The sequence below is a fragment of the Pteronotus mesoamericanus genome, unplaced genomic scaffold, assembly GCF_021234165.1.
Source record: "Pteronotus mesoamericanus isolate MK-2021 breed Mesoamerican mustached bat unplaced genomic scaffold, CSHL_Meso_final contig_65, whole genome shotgun sequence".
NCBI classification, from domain to species: Eukaryota; Metazoa; Chordata; class Mammalia; order Chiroptera; family Mormoopidae; genus Pteronotus; species Pteronotus mesoamericanus.
The window spans coordinates 6,340,984-6,366,703 of record NW_026555228.1 but is presented as its reverse complement, the minus strand read 5'-3'; the positions used below and the strand labels follow the sequence as shown (position 1 = coordinate 6,366,703).

The following is a 25,720-nucleotide window of genomic DNA, read 5'->3' as shown; positions in this document are numbered from 1 at the left end:
ACTGGAACCTGTGACTTATCTGCCAGGTAAGTGGGGATGAGTCACCTATCCTATTTTCTCATTTCTTGGAGCCTTTACAAGCAGATTCAAAGGTCTCTGGGAGGACCGGGCCACAGCCAACAGTGGAACAATTAATTCATATGATAAGCCTTTGGCTTTTATTTGCTACAATTCCATGAACACTATAACATGGTTTTTTTTTAAGAGCTAAAGAAAATTTAAACTAATGAGTATAAGAACTAAAATCTGCTTCCTCAAAAGTGACAGAGGCTTGCCAATGTTATTATCTTTGCCATCATTCCAAGGATAATTGAGGCTCATGTTAAAGTCCCATCACATGTTTTAGTATTTGCTTCCTAGATTATCATCTGCTTAGCCATCAAGGGGAATACCAAGGTTCATTTTAATTGTACAATGATTGCAGAAAACCTTAGGCTTATAGTTTCAAATGTAATGCTTTGACACAGCACATTCCAATAGATTAGCAAATAAAATGTCATTTATAAAACCTCCCCAAGGATTATACCAGAGCCTTCTGGGTGGGGGGTGGAATTGAGGGTGTTGTTGGGGCTAAAAATTAGTGTACTTGGCAGTTTTTCTCATAGTTTTGCAGTTCTTTTTTAGGTTGGGAATCCAAATAGGTGCGTTACTTATATCAATGTATTTCCTTTCACCATTTCCTTGCCGATTTTATGTTTCTATCCAGATAAGTAGGTTATCTTACTTCTAAGATTTAGTCATTGTGGATATGAATATGTATCCAAATAATAAAATATTTTCCCTAAATAAATCTCTTTCTTTCAGGACTCAAGTTTCCATATCTTTTTATAAAGAATATAAAAGTTTTACTCATAGAGTTCATTTTATTCACTAATTTTTTTACTGCTTTTCATTATTTATTTCACTGAATATCAAGTGTCACTAATCCTACTTAAAAGAAACAGAGGCTAAGCAAATTTTAATGTTTTGTCCAAAAGTATACAGTATTTAAAAATGTTCATACATCATGTTAAAGAATCAGTTGCTATCATACATTGTGTTAAAGGATTCATAGCAACTGATTCTTTGTTTCCATGTTTTAATTATTACCGTTCTACTTTTAGCTTATTTCCACCTAAAAAGTACTTTCTCGTCAACTCTTCTTTCTGTAATAACTGGAACATGTCATCTATGCTGTGCCAGGTGTGTGCTCAATGGAGGACAAGAACTGGGATTGGGGTGCCTGAAACTCCGTGACTGAGGAATGTCCAAGGTGATTTCCAGGCTTATTCTTGGTCCAACTGAATATAGTACCATGGGCAGTGGAATGGAGAGAAATTAGAATCTTAAATAGATATATTTCACAACTGGAAAATTTAAAAGTGAAGATCATATTTTTGTTTCACTATTTACATAGCACTTTCAATTTTGTTGGCCATTTTCTGTGCTATACTTGATTTAGGTCATTTGCTATTTGTGAGTAATGCAGGGCACATTTTAGAGGCTACAGTAAAACTGCAACCAGATCTGCAACTTTCCTTTAAAATAATTTATTTTTAATTATAATTAACATATAGTATTATATTATTTTCAGGTGTACAACATAGTGATTCAACATACCTTACAAAGTGATCGCCACATATCTGGTAACCATCAGTCACCATAGTTATTACAATGTTATTGACTCTATTCCCTATACTCTACATTACATCCCCAGTATATAATGAGACCAGTACATACACATTTCTAAACAGGATCGGATACTTTGTGCTTGAATGTGTTGGCAGCTTTGCTACTGGGAGTAGGTAATTGACTATTCTGCTTGGTCCTGATTAAGATGTTGAGAGATGGAGTCATGTATTCATATTAGTTCTTGAGAGCACTATGTTTATAGCACTATCTAGATCAGGGTCCCTTAACTTAAGCACTCGACATTTGGGGTCAAATAATTCTTGTTTGTGGGGCACTCTCTGGTGCATTGTACAATGTTTAGCAGCATCCCTAGATGTAGTAGCATCCTCCCTCAAGTTGTGACAACTAGAAACGTTTCCACATGTTGCCAATTTGTCCTCTGGGAAGCAAAAATCACCCTGGTTGAGAACCACTGCTCTATACCACTGATACGGATTTGCTTTTAAGAGAACAAAATTACTGACATTCCATCTGAGTTTGTCATTTGTGAATCTATGATCTCTAATTACTCTCTATTCCTGAACATTTTCACCTTACTGAGAAAAACATAGCTTTTCACCAAGATAGGACAGAGCATCAATGGTAACCCCTCAGTGAAAATCATGACAAGTACAGTATAAGAACTGCGAGGAGAAACTGCATTTATAACTAATGCAAGTTTGATGTCATTCTGGGACCATTTTTTGAGCTGCCCAGCCACACCTTTTATGCTTCTTCATTCCTTGACTGTCCCTCTCTTCCATGTTTGCAATAAGATTTGTTGCAAGGGTTTTCAAAAGGCCCTTTCTGACCACAGAGAGTATGAGCTCGAAGCCAGACTGCTGAGGTTTGAATCAGTTTTATTGCTTTCCAGCTTTGTGACCTTGATTCCATGCCTCAGTTCCTTCATCTAGAAATGAGGATGGTGCTATTGCTTACCTCATAGGGTTGTTGTGAGGGTTAAATGAGGGAGCACATGTAAAGCAGTTAAACTCTGCCTGGCACATAAGCACTCAACCAATTTGGATATTGTTATTGTTATTGTTGTTAGTAGTATTAGTCTTTATGATTCAGAGTCTCATCTCCTTCAGAAAGTCTACCTGACACCTTGGGTCCACACTGACCTTCTATTTCTCTGAAATCATGAAAAGTTTTGTATCTTACAAATCAGAGTTTATTCACTTCATCCTTTATATGTATCATCTAAGTAAAGTTTCCCAACAACAGAAGTTGTTTGAGCCAGAGATTATGTGTTCTACATGATTTACATTCTCTCATCCATCTCATTTATTGGGTAAGTAGCTAACACTGTTTCCCCATTCTTATCTGGTTATATCATATATAGTCAGTGGGTAGAGTCATCAGCATGACAGTGATACTAAGATGGAAACTCCCTTCAGAAAAAGGCGCATTTCAGGAAGATCTTGCAAGTTCTGTCTTCTGTGTCTGAAATTCATGAGAACCTACACTCATGGTTGGAATAAAGTTTCTACAGAAAATGTCCCCAGAAATAATCTCTTCTACAATGGACAGAAGAAGTACTACCTATATTACCTATATGAAAGACATCCCTTCCTATTTCCGTAAGGCAGAGCCAAGTTTAGTTGGATGTCTACTATTCTCTGACATAAACCAGATGTAGACATTAGTCTAATCCAATTCTCCAAGTCTGCTGGGAAAGCTTCCCTTGTTATTAAAAAATTCATTAAAAAAGAGAGATTCACAGGAAGAAACAGTTTCTCATTTTTCACATCGTCATTTTTACATATGATGCCTGAAATGAATGTAGCCATCTTGTGGCTTATCATGAGGGAAGCTTGTATCAGAGCAGAGGTCAACATGCTGAGGGTGGCACAGTGGAAAGATGGAAGAAACCTAGGTCTTTAATGATATCATTAAGCCACCAAATTAAGTAACTCTGGATTTAACTTATAATGGTGTTTTATGAGTTAATATATTTTCCTTATTGTTTAAGCAGTTGAGTAAAAGTGTCTTCTTACTGGCAGCCCAGAAGCATCGTGACTGAATAGATAATTTGGAAAGACCTTGGTGAAGTAATTAAGAGAATGTATCAGTTGGCTTTAACTACATTAAAAGCTACCCCAAAACTCCATCACTTGAAACAACAGCCATTTATTTAGTTCATGATTCTATGGGTTGACATTTTGTATGTGCTCACCTGCTAAGTTCTGGTCTCAGCTGCTCTCACTCATGCATCTGAAGTCAATTGCCAGGGAAGCTGGAGGCTGGCTGGTCTAGAATGGTCTCAGCTTGGTTGTCTCACCTCTGCTCTAGTGATTTCTCACTCTCCAGAAGTTTGGCTCAGACTTGTTCACTCTGTGGTGTGTTTGGCCTTCAGAGAGAAAGAGAGAGGAGGAGGAGGAAGAGGAAGAAGAGGAGGAGAGAGAAAGAGAGAAGATTCTTGAGATCTAGATTCAGAATTGGCCCACTATTACTTCCCCCACATTCTAAAGCAAATTCAAAAGGAAGAAAATACATTGTATATCTTGATGGGAGAAACTGAAAAGTCACAATATAAAGGATGTTGATCCAAGGAGGAGTGAATAAGTAGTTTTGCAATCTACTATAAATATAGTAAATATTTACAAAGCCCTCTCCCTAATTACTTGAGCATTATGGTGAATAAATGGGTTAAAAAGGACACCCCTACTTTAAAAAAATTCTCATTTGAGGACATGTTCATTGATATTGAGGAGGGGAGTGAGAGAGGGAAACATCAATTAGTTCCTTCCCACAGGTGCTCAGACCGGGGATTGAACCTGAAACCTAGGTAAGTGCCCTGACCCAGAATCAAACTGGTAACCTTTTGGTTCATGGGACAATAATGCTCCAACCAACTGAGCTACACCTGACAAAACTACACCTCCACTTTTTAATTAAGCTTAATTAGTTTTCTTTAAGTCTTCATTTATACTCTTATTAAATGGAAATTATAATAGTTCCTTACTCATTGGGTGACAGCGAGGATTCAAGAAGATATTGCTTGTGGTGCATAGGTTCTTTGGAATTGGCGTTTTGGGATTCTTAGGGTATAGTCCCAGCAGGGGAATCACTGGGTCAAAAGGCAGTTCCATTTTTAGCTTTTTGAGAAAATTCCTCACTGCTTTCCACAATGGCTGCACCAGTCTGCATTCCCACCAACAGTGTACTAGCGTTCCCTTTTACCGAGGAAGTAAAAGACCTGTATGCAGAAAACTATATAACACTGAAGAAAGAAATGAAGGAAGACACAAATAAATGGAAACATATATTGTGTTCATGGATTGGAAGAATTAATATAATCAAAATGTCCATACTACCCAAAGCAATTTATAGATTCAACACAATCCCTTTTAAAATACCAATGACGTATTTCACAGAAATAGAACAGACATTTCAAAAATTTATATGGAACAATAAATGGCCCCGAATAGCTGCAGCAATTTTGAGGAAGAAAAACAAAGTAAGAGGGATCACAATACCGGACATCAAACTGTATTACAAAGCCACTATACTCAAAACAATCTGGTACTGGCACAAGAACAATAACCAAGTGTTGGAAGCAACCTAAATGCCCATCAGTAGATGATTGGATCAAAAAAACTATGGTACATTTACACAACGGAATACTACACAGCAGAAAGAAAAAAAAGAACTACTACACTTTGCAACAGCATGGATGGAACTAGAGAGCATTATGCTAGGCAAAATACGCCAGGGGGCGAAAGACAAATACCATATTATCCCACCTATAAGCGGAACCTAACCAACAATACAAAGATGCAAGGAAAATAAGACCAGCAACACTGAAAAAAAAAGAAAGAAAGAAAAGAAATCAACAGAGACAAGAGGGAAGGAGGGAGGGGTAGGTGGGGAAAAGGAAGGGAAGTGGCAAGTCAAGGAACATATAGCAAGGACTCATGGACAAATCCAAAGTGGGGAAGGACTGAGGGAGGGAGGGGGGCAGGGGAAAGTCGTGGGGGGTAGGCGAAGACAAATGTATTTGAAAAAATAAAAAAAAATTTTAATTAAAAAAAAGAGAAGATATTGCTTGTAAGTTGCTTAATAAAGTTCATGGCATATCAATATCAACCATTATTTGTAATCTATAAAGACAGACCCATACTCTCTAGTTAAAGCCCTAGAATTCTCTTTCTTTCACTCTTTCTCATTCTCTTCCCCTCTCTTTGTTAAAGAAAACTTAAATAATTTTCTATCCCTTTTGCCTCTACTCATCACCCCATTACTATTCTAAATAGCATAATTTAATGCATTTTTATTTTATTATACAAAATATAACAGTACATGTATGTAATTTTAGTTTTTTAAATTATATTTTATTGCTTATGCTTTTACAGTTGTCCCAATTTACACCCTTTGCCCCCCTCCACCCAGCACCCTCCACTCCCTCAGGCAATCCCCACACCATTGTTCATGTCCACTGGTCATGGTAGGTGCTTTACTCCATTTCCTATACTGTACTTTCATCCCCATGGCTATTCTGTGACTATCTATTTGTACTTCTTAATCCCCTCACCTCTTCACCCATTCCCCCACACCCCCCTCCCATCTGGCAACCATCCAAACACTCTCCATCTCCATGATTCTGTCTCTGTTCTTGTTTGCTTAGTTTGGTTTTTAGATTCAATTGTTGATAGATTTGTATCTGTTGCCATTTTATTCATAGTTTTGATTTTCTCCTTTTTCTTAAATAAGTCCCTTTAACATTTCATGTAATAATGGCTTGGTGATGATGAACTCCTTTAGCTTTACCTTGTCTGGGAAGCACTTTATCTGCCCTTCCATTCTAAATGATAATTTTCCTGGATAGAGTAATCTAGGTTGTAGGTCTTTGTTTTTCATCACTTTGAATATTTCTTACCAATCCCTTCTAGCCTGCAAAGTTATTTTGGGTAGTCATCGGACATTCTTATGGAAATTTCCCTGTAGGTAACTAACTGCTTTTCTCTTTCTACTTTTAAGATTCTATCTCTCTTTTTTAAAATTAATTAATTAATTAATTTTTTCAAATACATTTGTCTCTGCCTACCCCCCACCACTTTATCTTTAACCTTTGGCATTTTAATTCTGGTGTGTCTTGGAGTGGGCCTCTTTGCATCCACCTTGTTTGGGACTCTCTGTGCTTCCTGGATTTGCATGTCTCTTTCCATCACTAAATTAGGGAAGTTTTCTTCCAGTATTTTTTCAAATAGATTGACCATTTCTTGCTCTTTCTCTTCACCTTCTGGCTCCCTTATGATGCAAATGTTGAATCTCCACAAGTTGTCCCAGAGGCTGCTTACACTATTATTGTTTTTTTTTAAATTTATTCTTTTTTGTTCTTGTTGTTATGATTGGTTGTTTTTTGCTTTCTTATGTTCCAAAACATCAATTTGATTCTTGGCTTCACCCACTGTATTATTGTTCCCCTGTGAATTGTTCTTTATTTTAATTAGTGTATCCTTCATTTCTGATGGGATCTTTTTTATGCTGTTGAGGTCCTTACCAAGTTCCTTCAGCATCCTTGTAAACAGTGTTTTAAGCTCTGCCCCTGACAGATTGCTTGCCTCCATTTTGTTTAGTCCTTTTTCTGGAGTTTTGACCTGTTCCTTCAGTTGGGCCATGTTTCTTTGTCTCCTCATTTTGGCAGCCCTTAGTTTTTTTTTTTCCCATGTATTAGGTAGAACTGCTATGACTCCCTGTCTTGGTAGTGTGACCTAATGTAGTAGGTGTTCTGTAGGGTCCAGTGGCACAGCCTCCCATATCACCCAAGCTGAGTACTCTAGGTGCAGCTTTCGTGTGGGCTGAGTACACACTCCTCTTGTAGTTGAGCCTTGGTTGCTGTTGGCAGATCAATGGGAGGGATTTACCCAGGCCAGTCAGCTACAAGGACTGGCTGTGATCACTGACCACCAACCTCCACCCTCTGGGAAGGATCAGCTCTGTAGGGGCAGGGTGGTGGTGCTCGGATATGGTCTGTAATTGTCCACTGGATGTGCTGGTCCTAGGGTTTCCCAGGTGGTACAGGCCACGGTCAGCCCCCACCTGTGTTTTTCCCAGGTTATAAAGCAGTCTGAAATGGCTGCTACTTGTGCTTGGAGGTTCCCACGTGAAGCCAAGCTGTAAAACTAGGCTGCTTGCTGCTAGTGCTGGGTCTAGGGTCCCTTAGCAAGAGGTATGGGGGATGGGGGCTCACTGAGGCTGGCTGTTGCTTATTTGAGAAGATTTAGGAAGTTGTGAAGCAGGAGCCATGACAACCCATTTATATGGAAAAGCAGCTTGGGTGGGCCTGTAAGTTGGGTGGGATAGAGTCTCTGGGGATCTCCAGGGTGGGGCAAACAGTGTTAGCCAGATTAATGGAGTCTCAGATATGGCACCTGCCTACCAGCTCTGTGGCTCTGTGTGGGGAGTGTTCAGAAAAGGGACAATGACCTCTGCACACATTTTGTCTGGGAGAAAGCTGTTCCCTAGCTTTTGCCTTGATGCCAGACACTTCAGTTTCTCCATGTATGACACTCTCCATGTATGACCTTTCAAGCTACTACCCTGGTGCTGGAGCTCAGAGGGAATGAGTCTGAGTAAGTCCATGTGTGAGTTCTTTAAGAGGAACTGCTTTGGACTGCATGAGTTTCTTCCACCAACTCATTCCCTATTGGTTTTTGCAGCCAGAAGTTATGGGGAATTATCTTCCTGGCACTGGAACCCTAGGCTGGGGGGCCTGGTGTGGGGCTGGGATGCCTCACTCCTGAGATATCCCTCCTGAATTTTTGTCCACCACCCGTGGGTGAGGGACCAGCCTGTTCCAAGCCTGTGCCCCTCCTACCAGTCTAGATGGATGTGGTTTCTTTAATTCTGTAGTTGTCAGACTCCCATTCTACTCATTATGACGGTTCTGAGTGATGGTTGTTCCATATTTTAGTTGTAATTTTGATGTGGTTGTTTGAGGAGGTAAGCTGTGTTTACCTGTGCTGCCATCTTGACTGAAAGTCCTCTGGTTTTTCCCTCATTACTATTCTAGTTGGTAGCTTGACCACAGCATCTGCATACCTGTCAGAAGCTCTGAAGAGTAAAGCTCTTCAAAGTGCTGGATTGCCAATGCCTAATGCTTACCACTGGGTGTCTTAGTGCCTGGCCTAATGCTTTGCCTTTTCCTGGGCCTTGTTGCCTCTGATTTTTGATTATCAGTGGCTTTCTCCTTAAAAGTATGCCGGCATTGAAATCCCAATTGAGTAATTGATGGAGATTTTTGCCCTTCCCCATTGTTTCTCCAGTTTTCCAAGGAGAATGTTATTTTTAGGTGTGGATCCAGACTATGAAAAGTGTCTCTAGATTGCCCTATGCTCTCAAGCATCAGAAACATTTTAAGGAATTTCAGGTTCATATTGAATTTGTACAGGGCATGGGCCTAAGGACTTCTTGACCACATCAATTCAGAGGGGATTCTAAATTATCTCCCAAATATTATCAAACTATCAAGTGAGCTGTAACTGGCTCCTTCTCCCCAGCTAATTTTAGGGAGATTCCAGTGTACTATAGGAAAGGCCATGAAAGGAAACAACTTTGGGTAACACCAACCACAAAAATCTAGTGAAAAGCCTGACCAGAGAAAGATACTCAGTATGAGAGCTCCTCCAAGTGTTTTCTCAAGTTTTCAATGTTCTCAATTGCTTAGGGACATCATCCTTGCAGAGGTTGCTGAGGCCTTGCTTAAGCTTACTCAAACAATTTTAAGTAAATCAATGTTAAAATGTTGAAAATCACTGAGATATAAAAATAACATCTTGTAGCCCAATGACATTATTCAAATTCCAAGGCCATAAGGCCTTGATTTCTTTCTGGATAGAATCCAAATTAATATTCCCAACATCTACCACGTTCTGGCTGTCCCCAGGAAAGATGCATTCTGTCCTGGGATTTATGTTGTATAGTTTCTAGGCACTGACCATATTTATCAGCCAAAGACTCCTCATGAGATTGAAGGGAGTTGGGCAGATACTAGGAGGGTCTTTCACAACAAAGAATAAAGTAATAGTAAGGTTGTTAACCACCTTAACTTCTAGTTTTCATATATTACATGTCCTGCATCATCAAAACCAAGAGATTTTCATTTAAAATATGGTATATTCTGAAGCCTCAGAAAAGTTTTTATAATTTCCATTGCATGTATCCATGTGGGCATGGGATTAAAGCTTTTACCCTTCAATTTTTGACTTCCAGACTGATCCTCCTTAAAGCTCAGATGCTAGGCAGTCAGGGATTTACAATGTAATTTATTCACTTCCCACCTCTCTGATTTTGGGACCTAGAGTCATCCATTGTACTTCCCTCTACACCTGTTACTTGCTCGGGTTCCAGAGAGGGAGAACAAAGGAGCCTTTCAACCAAATAAACATTATCATCTTTAGGCAGATTCTTACAGGATAACCTAGAAGAAAAGTTCAAAGCTCCAATTAAATTCTCTTTTCTTGTCCTATAGACCATACAAACAAGCTTATGTCTGAACCTCACCCTGGTCCTTCCAGCTCTTCAGAGCTGATGTCTTCAAAGAAGGCTTCCCAGCTTTGAAGCTTACAATCCTTCCAGCACCACTCATATTAATAGGCTCTTATCTGGGACATTGTGTGCCAGAAAAACAAATGGAAAAGAGAATTCTGTACATTGTAGTCATTGTCATACACCTTGCCATGGCATTCTGTCTTTGTAATAACCATTTTTCTTTCTCCAGACTTTTGGAATATTAGTTTTGTAATGTACCAAGCTATTACATAGTCAGGTATCTTAACTTTGTTTCTGAATTCTCATCATCACAATCACATATTTTATTTTGAATTGGTGACTTGGCCATCAATTATGGATAAAAGATGTTACATAGAAATCTAGGGTGACCTTATTATCCTATAGGGCATGAGAATAGAGCCTCAAAGGGTCAACACAGTTCTGGGGCATATTTGCCAGAGAATCCTAAAGGTCTCATTATTCAGAGTTACCTTACTCCTCTATAACTGATGTTGCCTAATTTATTCTGAAGTAAGCACACCCATTCCGGTACCAGACTTCTTGTTAACAGGTTTGGCACCTCTTAGATTTCCTATCATAATGACCTCATCCTCATTCTCTTGATACGTTGTCACTTTTGCAAGCAAATGCATTCAACCTGGCTGCCAGAACAGCTTTTCAGTCTAGCCGGTATTCTAGCCTCTGAGGTCAGTTGACTGTCTAATCTTGCTGAAGTTAATGGCTAGCTATGAGGGCCATTTTTAAATAACAGGAACTCCTCAAGAAATGGCATGAAATTTTGATGGCAGTCTAAGCTTTTAAATTCAGATCACCTCCAGATTGTGGAATAAGTTAGCAATGCTAAAATAACTAAGGGTGTGTATAGCTCCTGACTCAATCCAGAATACTTAGTTTTACAGAATAGTTTATATTTATGTCCTAGAGTACTGTTATTTTAAGGAACATTTTATTTTTATATCCCAATTAGAATAATATTTTCCATCTGGTTATCTGGGAATCCTGATGGCCACAGCTGCAAGGAAATGAATGTTAGCTTATGGCCACGATGATACAATCCCGGGTAGAAATGAAGAATCAAAGTAGCATTAAAAATTAAAAGAGTAGATGAATGAATTTAATAATTAAAAATGAAAAATTTTAATAAAATCAAGTGGAAATTTTTTTTGCAATAAAACATCATTTACTAACACTGAAACATGAGTTTTACATCGTTTTTTTTTTGAAGGTTAATTTTTTAAATTTTTTTTCTTTCTTTCTTTCTTTATTTATTTTTAAATACATTTGTCTCTGCCTCCCCCCCACCACTTTCCCTTGCCCCCTCCCTCTTTCCCTCCCTCAGCTCTTCCCCTTTGGTTTTATCCATGAGTCCTTGCTATATGTTCCTTGACTTTCCCCTTCCCTTCCCTTTCTCTGCCTGCCCCTCCCTCCTTCCCTCTTGTCTCTGTTGATTTCTTTTCCTTTCAGTGTTGCTGGTCATATTTTCCTTGCATCTTTGTATTGTTGGTTAGGTCCCGCTTATAGGTGAGATCATATGGTATTTGTCTTTCGCCCCCTGGCTTATTTTGCTTAGCATAATGCTGTCCAGTTCCATCCATGCTGTCGCGAAGTTTAGTAGTTCTTTTTTTCTTTCTGCTGCGTAGTATTCCATTGTGTATATGTACCATTACTTTTTGATCCAATCATCTACTGATGGACACTTAGGTTGCTTCCAACACTTGGCTATTGTAAATTGTGCTGCTATGAACATTGGGGTGCATAGGTTCTTTTGTATTGGTGTTTTGGTGTTCTTAGGGTATAGTCCCAGCAGGGGAATCACTGGATCCAAAGGCAGTTCCATGTTCAGCTTTGTGAGGAAATTCTGCACTGCTTTCCACAGGGGCTGCACCAGTCTGCATTCCCACCAACAGTGGATTAGGGTTCCCTTTTCTCCACAGCCTCGCCAGCACCTGTTGTTTGTGGATCTGCTTATGATGGCCATTCTGACCGGTGTGAGGTGGTACCTCATGGTGGTTTTGATCTGCATTTCTCTGATGGCTAGTGATGCTGAGCATCCTTTCAAATGTCTCTGGGCTCTCTCTATCTCTTCCTTGGAAAAGCGTCTGCCCAGGTTCTTTGCCCATTTTTTGATTGGATCGTTTGTCTTCTTGGAGTGGAGTCGAGTGAGTTCTTTATATATCTTGGAGATCAAACCTCTATCTGATGTGTCATTAGCGAATATATTTTCCCATAGGGTTGGCTCCCTTTTCATTTTGCTGATGTTTTCTATAGCCGTGCAGAAGCTTCTTATTTTGATGAGGTCCCACTTGTTTATTCTTTCCTTTATGTCCCTTGCTTTAGGAGGCATATCAGTGAAAAAATTGCTGCGTGGGATATCTGAGAGTTTCCTGCTAATGTTCTCCTCTAGGATCAAGTGGAAATTTTTAAATGATTTTCACCTCACTCCCTGACACCCAGTTTCATAGTCATTAATGAGCTTTGTCACCATGGCAGCTGTGATATAAAGATGGTTCATCTCATACAATGTCAGAGTGCCCCACTCCTTCTGTTGCCTGCAGCATAGAATGTGGGCTGAAATATCTGGCTCAAGGGAAAGGCTGACCAGTGTCCAACCCTTGCTTTTCTACTTATTAATTAATAACATGGCCTTGGAAGAACTGGCTTGATGGAGGGAAATTTATTTTCTTCATCTCTAAAAAGCTGGCAACAATACCTTTCTTAAACAGTCATTTGGTGGATTCAGTGACTTAATACATGTAAAGCACTTAGCCCCAGTGCCTGGATTATAGTAATCATGCTAGTTTTTTTTCTCTCTTATTAACTCAAATCATATCTTCCAAATCACGTCTTGTTCCAGAAATTTTTCCACCTTTTCTCAGTTGATACTCATTTCTATCCATTATGTCTTGTGGAGGGGAAAGCAAACATAATATGTGACAATACCATATGATCTCACCTATAAGTGGAACCTAATTAACAATACAAAGATGCAAGGAAAATAAGACCAGCAACACTGAAAGGAAAAGAAACCAACAGAGACAAGAGGGAAGGAGGGAGGGGTGGATGGGGGAAAAGGAAGGGAAGGGGAAAGTCAAGGAACATATAGCAAGGACTCATGGATAAATCCAAAGGGGAAGAGTTGAGGGAGGGAGGGAGGGAGCAAGGGAAAGTGGTGGGGCATAGGCAGAGACAAATGTATTTGAAAAAAATTAATTAATTAATTAAAAAAATTATGCTACATACAGGGTCTATCCTCCTCTTCTTCCTTAATACTGAATTTATATACAATCTCTTCATTTAACAAATATGTATTAAGTTCCTATTATATGCCAGGCATTTTTCTAAGAAGCTGGGGATATGTTAGTGAACAGAACAGAGACAATCCCTGCCCCCTTCAAGCATATATTATAGTGGAGAGAGACACACAATAAAATAATTAATTATTTAGTAAAACAGGTAGTTAATTATCAGTATACTGTAGCAGTTGGTGGGGAGTGCCATGGAGGAAAATAATGGAAGTTGTTTAAATAGTATCACAATATGTTTATGTGGTGGTAGGGAGTATCAATTTTAATAGGGTGATTAGGTAGTTTGAGCTCCACTCCTTGACTCATTACAAAAGAGAATAATAATTTTTTTAAATTCTGAGTTTTCAGATTGGCAGGAGGCAAAATAGTGTTGAGTAAAATTGAGAGAATTTAATCTTGTTCAGCATTCCTAGGACCAACCTTGGACTTAGTATAACAGGCTTTATTTGGATATTGTTCCATTAGCTCTCTGTGAGATCTCCTCTTCCAGGTTGGTAGAAGGAACTCTCTGAGTGTATAGGGAAGTTGGGGATGGGGTCAGTAACTACCCGTGGCCAAGCCCCACTGATGGCCCAGACCACACAGATCCGTTAGAACAGTGATTTTCAACTGCTGTGCTGTAAGAATTTTTAAATATCTGACTATTTAGTCAGGGACACTGACCCCTTTTCCCTTAAATTGTCAAATAAAAAAATGACAACAGCCAACACAAAAATAGCCATTTGGTGTGAATGCCCTGTCTTGAACCATAAATATATACTTGTAGATTATATAATAGAGTTGCATCTTACTGGTCACGTTGCATAATAAGATTGCACCTGATTAGTTATTTCTTGGTACCATAAATCCTTATATACAAATATAGGCACCTGAGTTTTTAAAAAGTCACTTTGGAGCAAAAATGGTAATTACTGTTATTATTTTTTAAATCATTCAAAATTATACCTGTTGTTTTTGTCAGATCGGCAAAAATGTATTTTTGGTATGCCTCCAAATTTTAATGATTAGTTTCTGTGTGAAATGTGATGAAAAAGTTTAGAAATTGCTGCCTTAGAAGATGAGGAGGGGAGGTTACAATGTCTCCAAGAAAGCCTGCTAGACTTCAAGAAGACAACTACTGTTGGACATTTCTAGTTGGATTAGAAAACATGGGCCTTATATTCAATTTGAAGACTGAGGTAGAAGACAATAGGGATGCAGGCTTATTCTAAGATATTTAGAGCCAATTGAGAAGCATTAACTGATGTGTAAAAAAGTCTTCAGTCACCCTCAGATTATGCTTTGAATACCCCTTTGGCCTTGACCTGAATGGGTTGTAAACCACTTGACTTTGACCATCTCTCATGTCAGCTGTTTTCTCTGAATCTGCACCGTGCTCTACCTCAAGCTTCCTGTGCTCCTGAGATGTATCTATCTTCTTTGCTATAAACCAGTGAAGAATGTTATGCTCTGGCCAAGCTCATGAAACACCCTTTTATCACATCCCTGTTTAATCCACAGATGGCTCCTTGGGGCCAGGGTTTGTTTCAAGTAACTTTTCCCCTTATTTATCCATCCAAACTTCCTCCTGAAATCTGGAGTACCACATTTTGCTGTAATAATGCGCAACCACGTTTTTGGCCCAAACTTTCAGGAAAAAAAATTTTCATTCTAATTTTTTAATTTGATTATTTATTTATATTTAGATACTTGTTTTTTGTATTAAAAAGGAATTTTAGCATTTATTTTTGAACATATTATATTACAAAAAATTTTATGTAACAAATAATTAGAAAAAACAAGAACAGATACAAGGTATTTCAGGCACTACCCATGTATAATGTAAATCATTATTTTCCCTTCAAAAATTTGGGCAACAGTGTGCATTATACATGGCAAAATCTGATAAGTAATACTTTCCAGCACGTTGGGATTCTGAAGAAGTAAGATCTTTTCCTCTTGGTCTTAACTGAAAAGGCATATTTGGCTAACCATCTCTAGCTAACAACTCTCAAACATTTATCTCCATCCCTGACCTCTCTGCCAAATTGCAGATTTGTTTATCTAACACCTTCTCAACGCCCTCACTTGGATCTCTAACAGATACCACAAACCTGACTGAACTCCTAGTCTTTCCTCCAAACTGCTTTATCTGCAACCTTCTTCATCTAAATCAGTATCAACCTTGTCCTTCCAGTTGTTCAATCCAAAAGCCCTGCAGCAATCCCTGATTCTTCTTTTCTTTCACAGCCCACATCCATTTCACCAGTAAATCCTGTTGGTTTTACTGTCAAAATGTATTCATGGTACAAAATGTATTCAAAGTCCAGTCAACTTTCACAAATTTTACTGCTACCACAAGCCACCATTATATCTCACCTGGAAAATTTCAGTAGCATCCTTACTAGCCTCTCTGCCTATAGTCTTGTCTCTATGTAGTCTATTCTCCATATGGCAACTGGAGCAATTCTTTTCAAAGGCAAGTGAGGTCATGTCACTCCTCCGTTCAAACTCTACCATGAATTCTAATTTTACTTAGGATAAAGGCTCAAGTTTTACTCCTTAGACTCTAGATGTAAATTAATGCTAGTGGCTCTAGTTTTACCTGATATTTTTCACAGTCTGGGTATGAAAAATAAATTAGGGTTACATGGCAAGCATTATATTATCATATATTTAAACCAGTAATAATCAGTATAACCTCCCTGGAATCCAGTTTGTTCTCATAAATTTGCAGTCTGTTGGAAATAACTGTCAGTTTGGTTAATAAAGATAATCTTTGTTTTATCTATAGGAAAAAATGACTGCTATGCAACTAGAAATGTAAACAGGAAAGAGCTTTAGCTTTTTCTTTGAACTAAAAAGTCAATTTGTTATTTATTTTCTGCAAAGTACTTATAAATTCACTTCATATAATAAATATATGTGGTCAAAACCAATTATACAAAATGCAAGTAATTCTTGGCCATGTAAGTTTTAAATTCTTTATGCTTTATATTCCTGATATCCATTTTTATTTCTGTCGGAAGCATTACTCTATCAATTTTAAGATAAAATATTACCCAAAATATCCTTTATTTCCCCTCTCTGAAGTTTACTGAAGTTGTCCTCTCATACTTAAGTTGTCCTCTCAACTTCAGGAACTAGAGGAAGCTTTTGCTATAGCTATTTGGCAACCTCGCCATTTATGACTGTTAGAAGTAAGTAAAAAGTTGAGCAGTAAGGGAAATATGGATCTCAAAGTCTATGTACTTTGCTCCAGCAGAGTGGAGACCCACCCTCAGGTCTGAGCCTATGAAGGGGGAATTTTCTGATTGAACTCTATGGTTATCTAGTTTCCATTTAGGTTTTAGCAGGTAGCATATCATAAACAGGGAGGGGATTTGTGGTGGGCAGGGCTACTAGAAGTACATACTTCAAGAAGTGACAGCAAATTCAGAGCCTGCATAGACAGGAGAGTTAAGAGCAACAAAGCTGTTTGGAGCCATTTAATGTAAAGCCTTGATGACAGTGTCACATTATAGCCTAGTCAGTAAACAATGTTCACGATAATGACAGTGAGTCATTGTAAAAAAGAAAGACACGCAAAATATTGTAGTCAACATCCTGATTAGGATGGAATATATTATAGAAACATTTCTACCTTAAGTGGTTTAAAAATGCAAAATTGGTATAATCCAACCAGTACATTTTAGATGTGTTTATGTGAACCTTCTTATTCGTGGACTATAACAGTTTCCTACAGAACCACTATGGGCAATTCTCCCATTTCCCTCACTTCTCAAAGTTCCCTAATGATTACACAGCTCCTCTCATTTTGAGTGACTTTTATTATTACTAGGCTCCTAGCATTCTTCTTTGTGTTCTCAAGTATTAATTAATAAAATACTTACGACATCCCTATGAGATGGGTATAATGCTGTCATCAACTTTGAACTTAGGAAATTAGGTGTGGAGGGAATATTACCTGCCTAAAGCCACATAGCTAGTATGTGGTGGAGTAAATCTGTTATGTTACCTAAGTCTTCTTTCAACTGACAGCCCCATGATGGGGGAGAGATGTCCATCCTAAACCTTCTCTTCCGTGTCTGAATTGTGCTTCAAATGACATTATTTTAGATGCATTTATTTATTTTTCTCTGGATATCCTCCTATGTCTCTCTAAAGTGGTGGTTATCAGAAATGAGTAGGATGCTCTAAATTATTTCATACCTAATACTTGTATTAACAAAGTCTAAGAGAGTCTAAGATGGATTTACCTTCTGTTGAGCAGCCAAGTTGGATTTACAGCTCATATTAAGCCTTTATTCAACCTGCTTGACTGGATTGCTGTAGTAACTCCCTGGCTGACTCCCTGCATCTACCCTTACCCCTTAAGTGTCTGCTTGCTATTTGACAGTGAGAATGATCTGGTTAAGACTTTTGCTAGATCACTCTTCTGCTTGAAACCCTTCAATGTCTTCCTGCATTACTCAGAATAAAAGCCAAAGTCCTACAATTGTCTCTATGGCCCTCCTCGTGTGGCCTCCAGCCTGGGCTCTGGACACAAAGGCTTCTCATGTTCTTGAGATCTGCCTGTACTCTTTGCACTTGCTGTTTCCTCTGCCTAGAACAGTCTTCCATTAGATGTCCACATAGCTTTCGTCCCTTCCTTCAGGTCTTTGCTCAAATGTCAGCCCTGTCATCCCAAACCCGTCATTCACCATCCTCCTTTCTTGTTTATTGTAAAGTCATAGCATTTTATCATCAGCTATTTTGTTTCTTCCCTCTACCCCACCTTATATAATATGATATCCACAGGAATTTTCCTGTCTTATTTATTAATGTATATCCAACATCTAGAATAGTGCCTAGCATATAGTAGGTAGACAATAAATAATTGTTAAATCAAGACCTGTTGTTTTGGACACCAACTGTTGTTGATCAGGACTGCTTAATCCTATAGTGTGTGGTTGTCTCTGGGACATTTACATATATCTATTCATAGGACTTTACCTTTGTTAAATCCCTTATTGAAATGGAAGATACACTGTGTCTTTGTCTGTTTACTATTCTATTCTTTTTTCAAAAAGGAAATGAGGCAGACAACATCTGACTTGTTCATAGTGAATCCATATATATATATGAATATATATAAATATATGTATATTCCAAGTGCAAAACACATTTTACAAGTTATATTTTATAGTTTTGTGAGATGTCAAGATCAAGAGCTCTTCTCTCTACCCTTTATGAAATTTACCCTCCAGTCCTTTTGAAAAGTAGAACACGTTTCCTGCATCTCCAGTCTCCTAGTATTTTCTTAATTCATTTTTTTTCCTCAAAGAGAATCCTTTCCTCTATGCCAATTGTCTATGTGTGTTCTGTCCCTGGGTCTTCAGTAGATTCTTTCCATTCTCAGAATGGGCTTGGAGAGAATGCATCTGGGTAGCTATCAGGAAAGCGACATCTTCTCAATGGAAAGTGAACAAAAATTCCACCAATATAGTCACTGCTTTTAGTTGTCTATCATCTAGCTGGTTTCCCTACAGAATTATTGTGGATAGCTTACCCATTTCCTTTGCTTCTCAAAATTTCTTGGCTTCCAGAATTTTCCTGCCTCACTGTTATCTCAGGCTCCTTGTCCATCTATTTTTAGCTTTCAGATTTTATATTCTGCTTTCGCCATTTTAATTTGATCACATTAATCTTATTTTCTGCCTCAGTGAATTGAAGTTGGACTACTCCCATTTTTTTCTAAACCCAAGAGCTTCATTCAGGAAGTGACCTTAGTAGAGTTTTGTTTCAGCTCTTATTAAAGTAACATTCCAGCTCTTTGTTCAGAGCCTCCTGTGATGTTCCCCTTCTCTTGACTGGTTTTCTCCTAATGCCTGTGAGGACTGAGTGGATCTCAGCTTTCTCAAATGTAGGAGGAAACTCACTGAAATTTCACTGATTCCCCCGTCTCACTTTCCTTAACATTCGTTATCATAATTACTTAAATTTGTCAATTACTTTATTTCTTAAAAGATTTGTGTATTACAGGTCACATCAAGGACAGTAAGAATCTACCTCTTCTTGATGTGGCCGAACCAAAATCCATTACCTTCACAAAAGGACAGCATCAGCTCTGCCCCTCTGCTGCCCTTGATCTACACTTCCATTATTGCTTTTAGACTATTGACTACAAGTTAAAGGCCTGGGCTCTAGAATCAAGCTGCATGCATTTGTGTCCAGGCTGCACCACTTACTAGTAGGTGAGGTTTAGCAATTTGTTTAAGTTCTCTGAGTCTCAGTTTCAAATCTGTATAATGGCAATAAAAAATATTCACCTCTAGGTTTTTGGTAATGATTGAGATATAATGGAAAGCACTTACTTATAATTATATTTCCTTAATAATAGTATGTACAACTTTGTAGCAAGGGGAAGTTGTGAAAACTTTTTTAAAAGGGTTGGTTACTGACATTTCGTCTGGACCTGGAAGACTCGTTTTTCTAGGTGAAGAAATGTTTTCCCTGTTTCAAGGTTTCATAATCACAGTCAACCAGGCCCATGAGCCTTGCCATTTAAAGTGGCTCCTCTCTTTTATCTACTACATGAATACCTACAGCCTGGGAATGAGGACACTGATCCTGCCCCTGAGATTCGACAGGATAACAACTAAAGTCTCTTTAAACTCTATACTGCCATGATCCTATGGCTAAGGATGACCAGAGCTTGACATGGACTCTCCTTCAATTTCATACCATGCAGAGGCATTCTTATTTCCTTGTGACCTTCAGTGAGGTTTGAACAGGTAAGTGAAAGGGAAGGAGGCACAGTGAAGTCAGCCATAGAACCAGTGTTTAACATGGTTGTTTGGTAAATAGAAAAATGAACCTTTTTAAGTTTTCCCAAGCTAGATCAGGAGAGTTAACCTGTGGAATCTTATTGTTTTAAAAAATGATCATGAAAATTAAAATTTATCAGAAAGAAATGAATTCCATGAAGACAAGGGCTAAGTCATTTATTAGGAATGGGAAATGTTACCCAAGTAAACAGTTTCTGGGAATATGAGCTTGAAATAAAATGAAAGCAGTGGTAATTTACTATGGAATTGTCTGAAAAACATATAAGTAACAACATTACCCCCATGATGCCTAATTCTAGGCTTCTTTGGTCACTGTAAAATTAAAACACTTTCAGTGTTTCTTTAACAAGCTTTCAAGGAATTTGGTTTATAAATTATTAACCCAAATGTACAAGTTTTCATTTGGTCATAAAAGCTAGGAGAGCTATGATTCTCTGGGATTAATGAATAACATTTTTTATTTGATTTACTTAAAAAAAATCTTCTAAAATATGCTTACATATCTGTCCTCTGCAGGATGAATTTTATATTGGTTCATCAGATTGTTTACTGTTTTTTTTCTTCTGTTTTTTTTTCTATCTTCCCTGCTCAGTGCCCAACCCAAGTTCAAAGGCTGATGAGAGAGAAAAACTCATGAGGAGGTTTTACTCTAGGGAGAGTTGTTCAGTGAATGGGATCTTGGCGCACAGGGAAAGATGTCAGGCTCTTCCTGGCTCTTTCTCAGCCTTGTGGCTGTAGCTGCTGCTCAAAACCTCACTGTGGAAGAAGAAGCCAAGGAATTTTTGGAGAAGTTTGACCTTGAAGCTGAAAAACTATATCATCAAAGTTCACTTGCTTCTTGGAATTATAACACCAATATTACCGACGAGAATGTCAAAAAAATGGTGAGTACTCATAGCTATATAGGAGAATTTGTTGCTTCTTAAAAGTTAGATTATTGCCCATACAACAGAAAAGGGAAATCAAAGAAATGCTCTGAGCTGGGAGATTGGATGTTTTCTTCAGTATTTCTGATTCTGAAGTCCCAGATGACTAACCTTAATTGACCTTGGGGCTCATTTGGAAAACTGTTACAAAATAATTCACTGGTCTCAGGCTAGATTCTTGGAAAGCAGTGAACATGCTTCATAAATTTGCCACCATAATTCTCAATATAGTCAGGGTTTCAACGCATTTCATGGAAATACTATAAGTTAGTGAGTTAATAACTTCCCCCAAGCCCACGGTGTCAACAGAAAGATCTAAAGACTCTCTAAAATATTAACTGAAAAATGCAGCTGGAGGCTTAGTGAAAAGAGCTAGCTAGTAGTTATCTAATGATGGATTGGATGAGGCTGGATTTGGGGTTTTCTTCCTTCATTGTTGCCGAGCTCTGAAGGACTCATAAAGGTCACAGAATCCATCCAGAGCCTTCCAAGAAAAACCATAATTAAAACAGTTCTGACAAATTTCAGAATGTTCTGGGAAAGAAAGATGCTTTGTTTGACAAGTGCAAGGGTTTAGGGTTCTTCTCTTACAGATCCCAAAGTAGTATCTTTCCACATTTAGTCCTGGAAATTGAGCAACATTATTTAAGAAAATATTTTTTATGGCACTTGCACAGCAATATATTCCTTTAAAAATGTAGTTCAGAAGCTTATTTTTTCAAATGATTAGTAGCTTGCATGTTTAAATTAAATAACTGCCATTCACTGGACAGATCAAACCTGAGACCTACTGTCTCATTTGAAATCTGCCAACAGTATTTTTTTTCGTCTATTTTTCTAAAGCTCAAAGAAATCCAGATTTTGACAGCCCAGTGTTGTCATGGAAGATCGTGTTTTTCTTGTCTCATGTTTTTATCTTACCTCTTTTCATCTCTTCATTGTTGCTTTTTCCTCACTTTTTATTTGATCTCTGTTGGAGGTGCCTGTAGTGTATTGTGTATTTATTTTCATGCTCAGCTGAATGGTCCTGTGATGAAGGTATACCAGCGTCATGCCTAAGAGCTCTGGAACCAGGCTGCCAAAATGCAAATCCTGACTCCACCACTTTCTAGCTGGGTGAACTTCAGTTAGTTAATCAACCTCTCTGCATCTTTGTTTTTCACCTGTAAAAAATAACATAACATTCATGTCTGCCTCAGGATCACTGTGAAGACTGAATTAATACACAAAACCACCAGTATAGGGTTTGATGCTTGTGACCATGGGAGAACAATAAGATATCATTATCATTAGTGTGAAAGGGAATTATAATTGAGGAAGGGACTTGTAATAGTTCTGTTAAGTGTCCAGAGGTTGAAAAAGCCTGTTATAGAATGACATGTAGTGATGTTTACTAAACTCATCTCTGGATCATTAAGTGCTATTATTTTTGGATTTTTTGTGTGTTTTGTTATTTTTCATTTTTATTGACTTTATTGGGGGTGACATTGGTTAATAAAATCATATAGGTTTCAGGTGTACAATTCTTTAACACAATACTGTATATTGTATTGAGGGTTCACCACCCCATGTCAAGTCTCCATTTATCACTTTTATATTGCACTGGTTGATCAGAGCAAAGGTCAGAAGTGAAAGAACATAAATCACAAAGTATAGCCAAACTGCATAAAGTTTGGGCCTTTTAAAGGAAAGTGAAAATATTTGAATGCAGTGGTGAAGGGTGCATTAGTGTACTTAGGTGCACCTGTGTGGGTTTACTAGGGGAGAGGGGCAATAAGCAGGGAGGGAAATGGGTTTTCCTTCTATTCGCTTATCACATGTATTGATATGCCCCTAATGAAATAGGCACTGTGGCAGGTGCATTGAGAGGTATCAAGATGAGCAGCATGCTTAGAAATGGTATGCTGCTGATGGCCATTTTAGAAATGGAGAATGTTCCCTAAAAGAGAGCAGCTGGAATGATTTAAGGGGATCAGAGAGCTAGGAGGAAAAGCAGAATTAGCTGTACAAAGCCTGACTCAAAAAGGAAAAAAAAAATTAGTCTGAGGTGGAACAAGAAAGGATAGTGTGTTCACAATTATATTGGCCAAATCTCTTCATATTAGAAATGTGGTGCCTTTGAAAGCTCAAAAGAGATAAATTTACAACAAATAGAAGGAGGTGGTAAAACTGGTAAGACTTGTAGAACTAGGCCATTTGTTTCCCCCTACCCCACACCTCCCTCCCCTTTGGCAACATTGGCTTGTTCTCTGTATCTATAGGTCTGTTTTTGTTTGTTTAGATTTTACATATAAGTAAAATCATACAGTATTTGTCTTTCTCTGTCTGACTTATTTCACTTAGCTTAATACCCTCTAGTTCCATACATGTTATTGCAGATGGCAAGATTTCATTCTTTTTTTTCAAATTGCCTAGTAATATAAAGCCTAGGCCATTCTTTAATCTGAAGAAGTGAGACATTAATAACTATAAATAGATTCTTGAAGTATTTAAGCAAATGTAAGAACTATAGATCAACTCTGGATAAGGAAGTATGGTCAAGTACTCTGATGGACCCAGTTCTTTATCCTTTCCTATATCAATGCCCAAGATTATGTCACTTTGCAGTGCTATCCCACAAAAGATGATGTGACTGTGTTCTTCATCATGTGACTTTCTATGATCAATGGGATGTTAGTAGACATGATGCAAGTGGAGGCTTGGAATACATTTGAAGAGTGGGGCTTATCCTTTGCTTCTTTGCCTTTTTTATGAGAGTGTGCCTGGGTTCACTAGCTAAAGAATGAGAGACATACGCAGTAGCTATCCCAGCAGAAACCAACCCCCCAAAGTTGTAAGCCAATCCAGTCGAGGTCTGCAGAGCTGCCTGGCAACCTCCAGTGATTCCAGGCATGTAAACAATAAATGCTTATATCGTTAAGGTTTTTGGTTGTTTGTTATGTAATACTATTGTAGCAATAGATAATATGGTAAAGGAAATTTGGGCCATATTTCAGAGTTAGAATATTGGACTTGTCGGCCTATGGATCTGAGCTAGCATGGTGATTTTTAAATCAAATGGTATGAACATACCTTAAAATAATAGAAGGCATCAAAACTTGATCAGTGTAGTATCCCAAAACTCCCTACTTAGGAGATAAGAAGAGAAGCTTGATAGAGATAAGAAGAGAAGCTTGGTTCAAAACAGGTTCCCAAATAGTTCAGAAATTCAGTGAAAATTAATTACCAAACGATTGTCATGTACTATATAAAATAAATTGCCCCCTTACTTTATAGCAAACACAGTTGTCATGTTTGAGACTGAATATTCACAATTAAACTGTACTTATTTTCTCAGTAAAATGACAAAATAATACTCTTATCCTTTTTTTTTTTACATTGCCCCTTCTTTGTGAGTTTATCGTTGGCTTGATTTTTAAAACAGGGTCCTTTGTAAATCAACAGGATTTTTTTTTTGTAAAGTCAGAAACTCTGCAGCAACATAGGAGGTCCCTGAACAGTTTTATCCCTTGAAGAGAGCAAAAGGATCCTATTTCGGTAGAGACATCCTGGTTCATTTTTCCATGCTTGCCAGTAACTACTACAGCTGCCCCAAACTCCTGTCCATGCAGCTGAAGTGTTGAAGAATGTCCTCTTGGAGCCTTGAAGGTCTCCAAGAACATTTTATTAATATTTTTTGGTGAGTCGTAAGGAACTGTGAAGAGAGAGCAGGAGGCCAACACTTAACCTTTTGGGTTCTCTCTAGAGCTTCTTCAGATCTTTGTTTCTGGCATGCCCTAGAGTCCTGGGGCATACTTTTCCTCTGCCTTTCGGGCTGGCATCACAGTGAACTCAGAACAAAGTAATTTTGAACTGCTATTATGGACCCAAGGGAAGAATGTAGACTTTATCCCTCTCCAATGAGTATGTCCCACCCTCCCTGACACACACGAATACCTACACACAGGTAGAGGGTAAAGAAAGATCACTGTGCTGGAAATACAATGGAATTCAGAAAATCCAATATTCTCATGACTCTTCTGAGTTGGCTGTGATGCCTTGGAAAAATCACTTATTTCTTTGTCTCTTGAAATATAAGGATATAGGTGGACACAGCTAAGATTTTCAGTAGAGAACAATTGTGGATGAGTAACTTCCTCATGTAGACAATTAACCTGGATCAAGTGTATCAGAGGCCTTGTTCATATGTTTCCTTTTGTCATGAAAACTTGGCAATGTCCCAGTTTAATGAAGTAATTTTGGTGAAATTAAGCTTGAGCAACTCAAAATGACATGTTTAAATACATCCAAATTTGGCACAATTATTCACTGGTCTAAGCACTCTGACAGGATGCCAGGCTACCACCAGGTACACGGAGGAAGGGTAGTCTGGGGGTCAGAGACTGCCGCTGCTTCTTAGTGTGTGCTAGGTAACTGGATGAAAGAGCATTACATTAATTGGGCTAAATTCTTTGGTTTAAATCACTCCCATGGGGAGTTAAGACCTTGTTATAGGACTTCGGGAATGAGGTGA

The 25,720-nt window shown here is 38.2% G+C and overlaps 1 protein-coding gene across 2 annotated transcripts in view; it reads left to right on the top strand.

Moving 5' to 3' along the window:
* Positions 1-20,976: 20,976 nt before the first annotated feature.
* Positions 20,977-25,720, top strand: part of ACE2 (angiotensin converting enzyme 2) — a 39,933-nt gene continuing 35,189 nt past the window's right edge. For both annotated transcript variants that reach the window (XM_054581191.1, XM_054581190.1), the window contains exon 1: positions 20,977-21,165. In XM_054581191.1, the coding sequence (XP_054437166.1) occupies positions 20,977-21,165 (189 nt within the window). The remainder of the gene's footprint in view (positions 21,166-25,720) is intronic.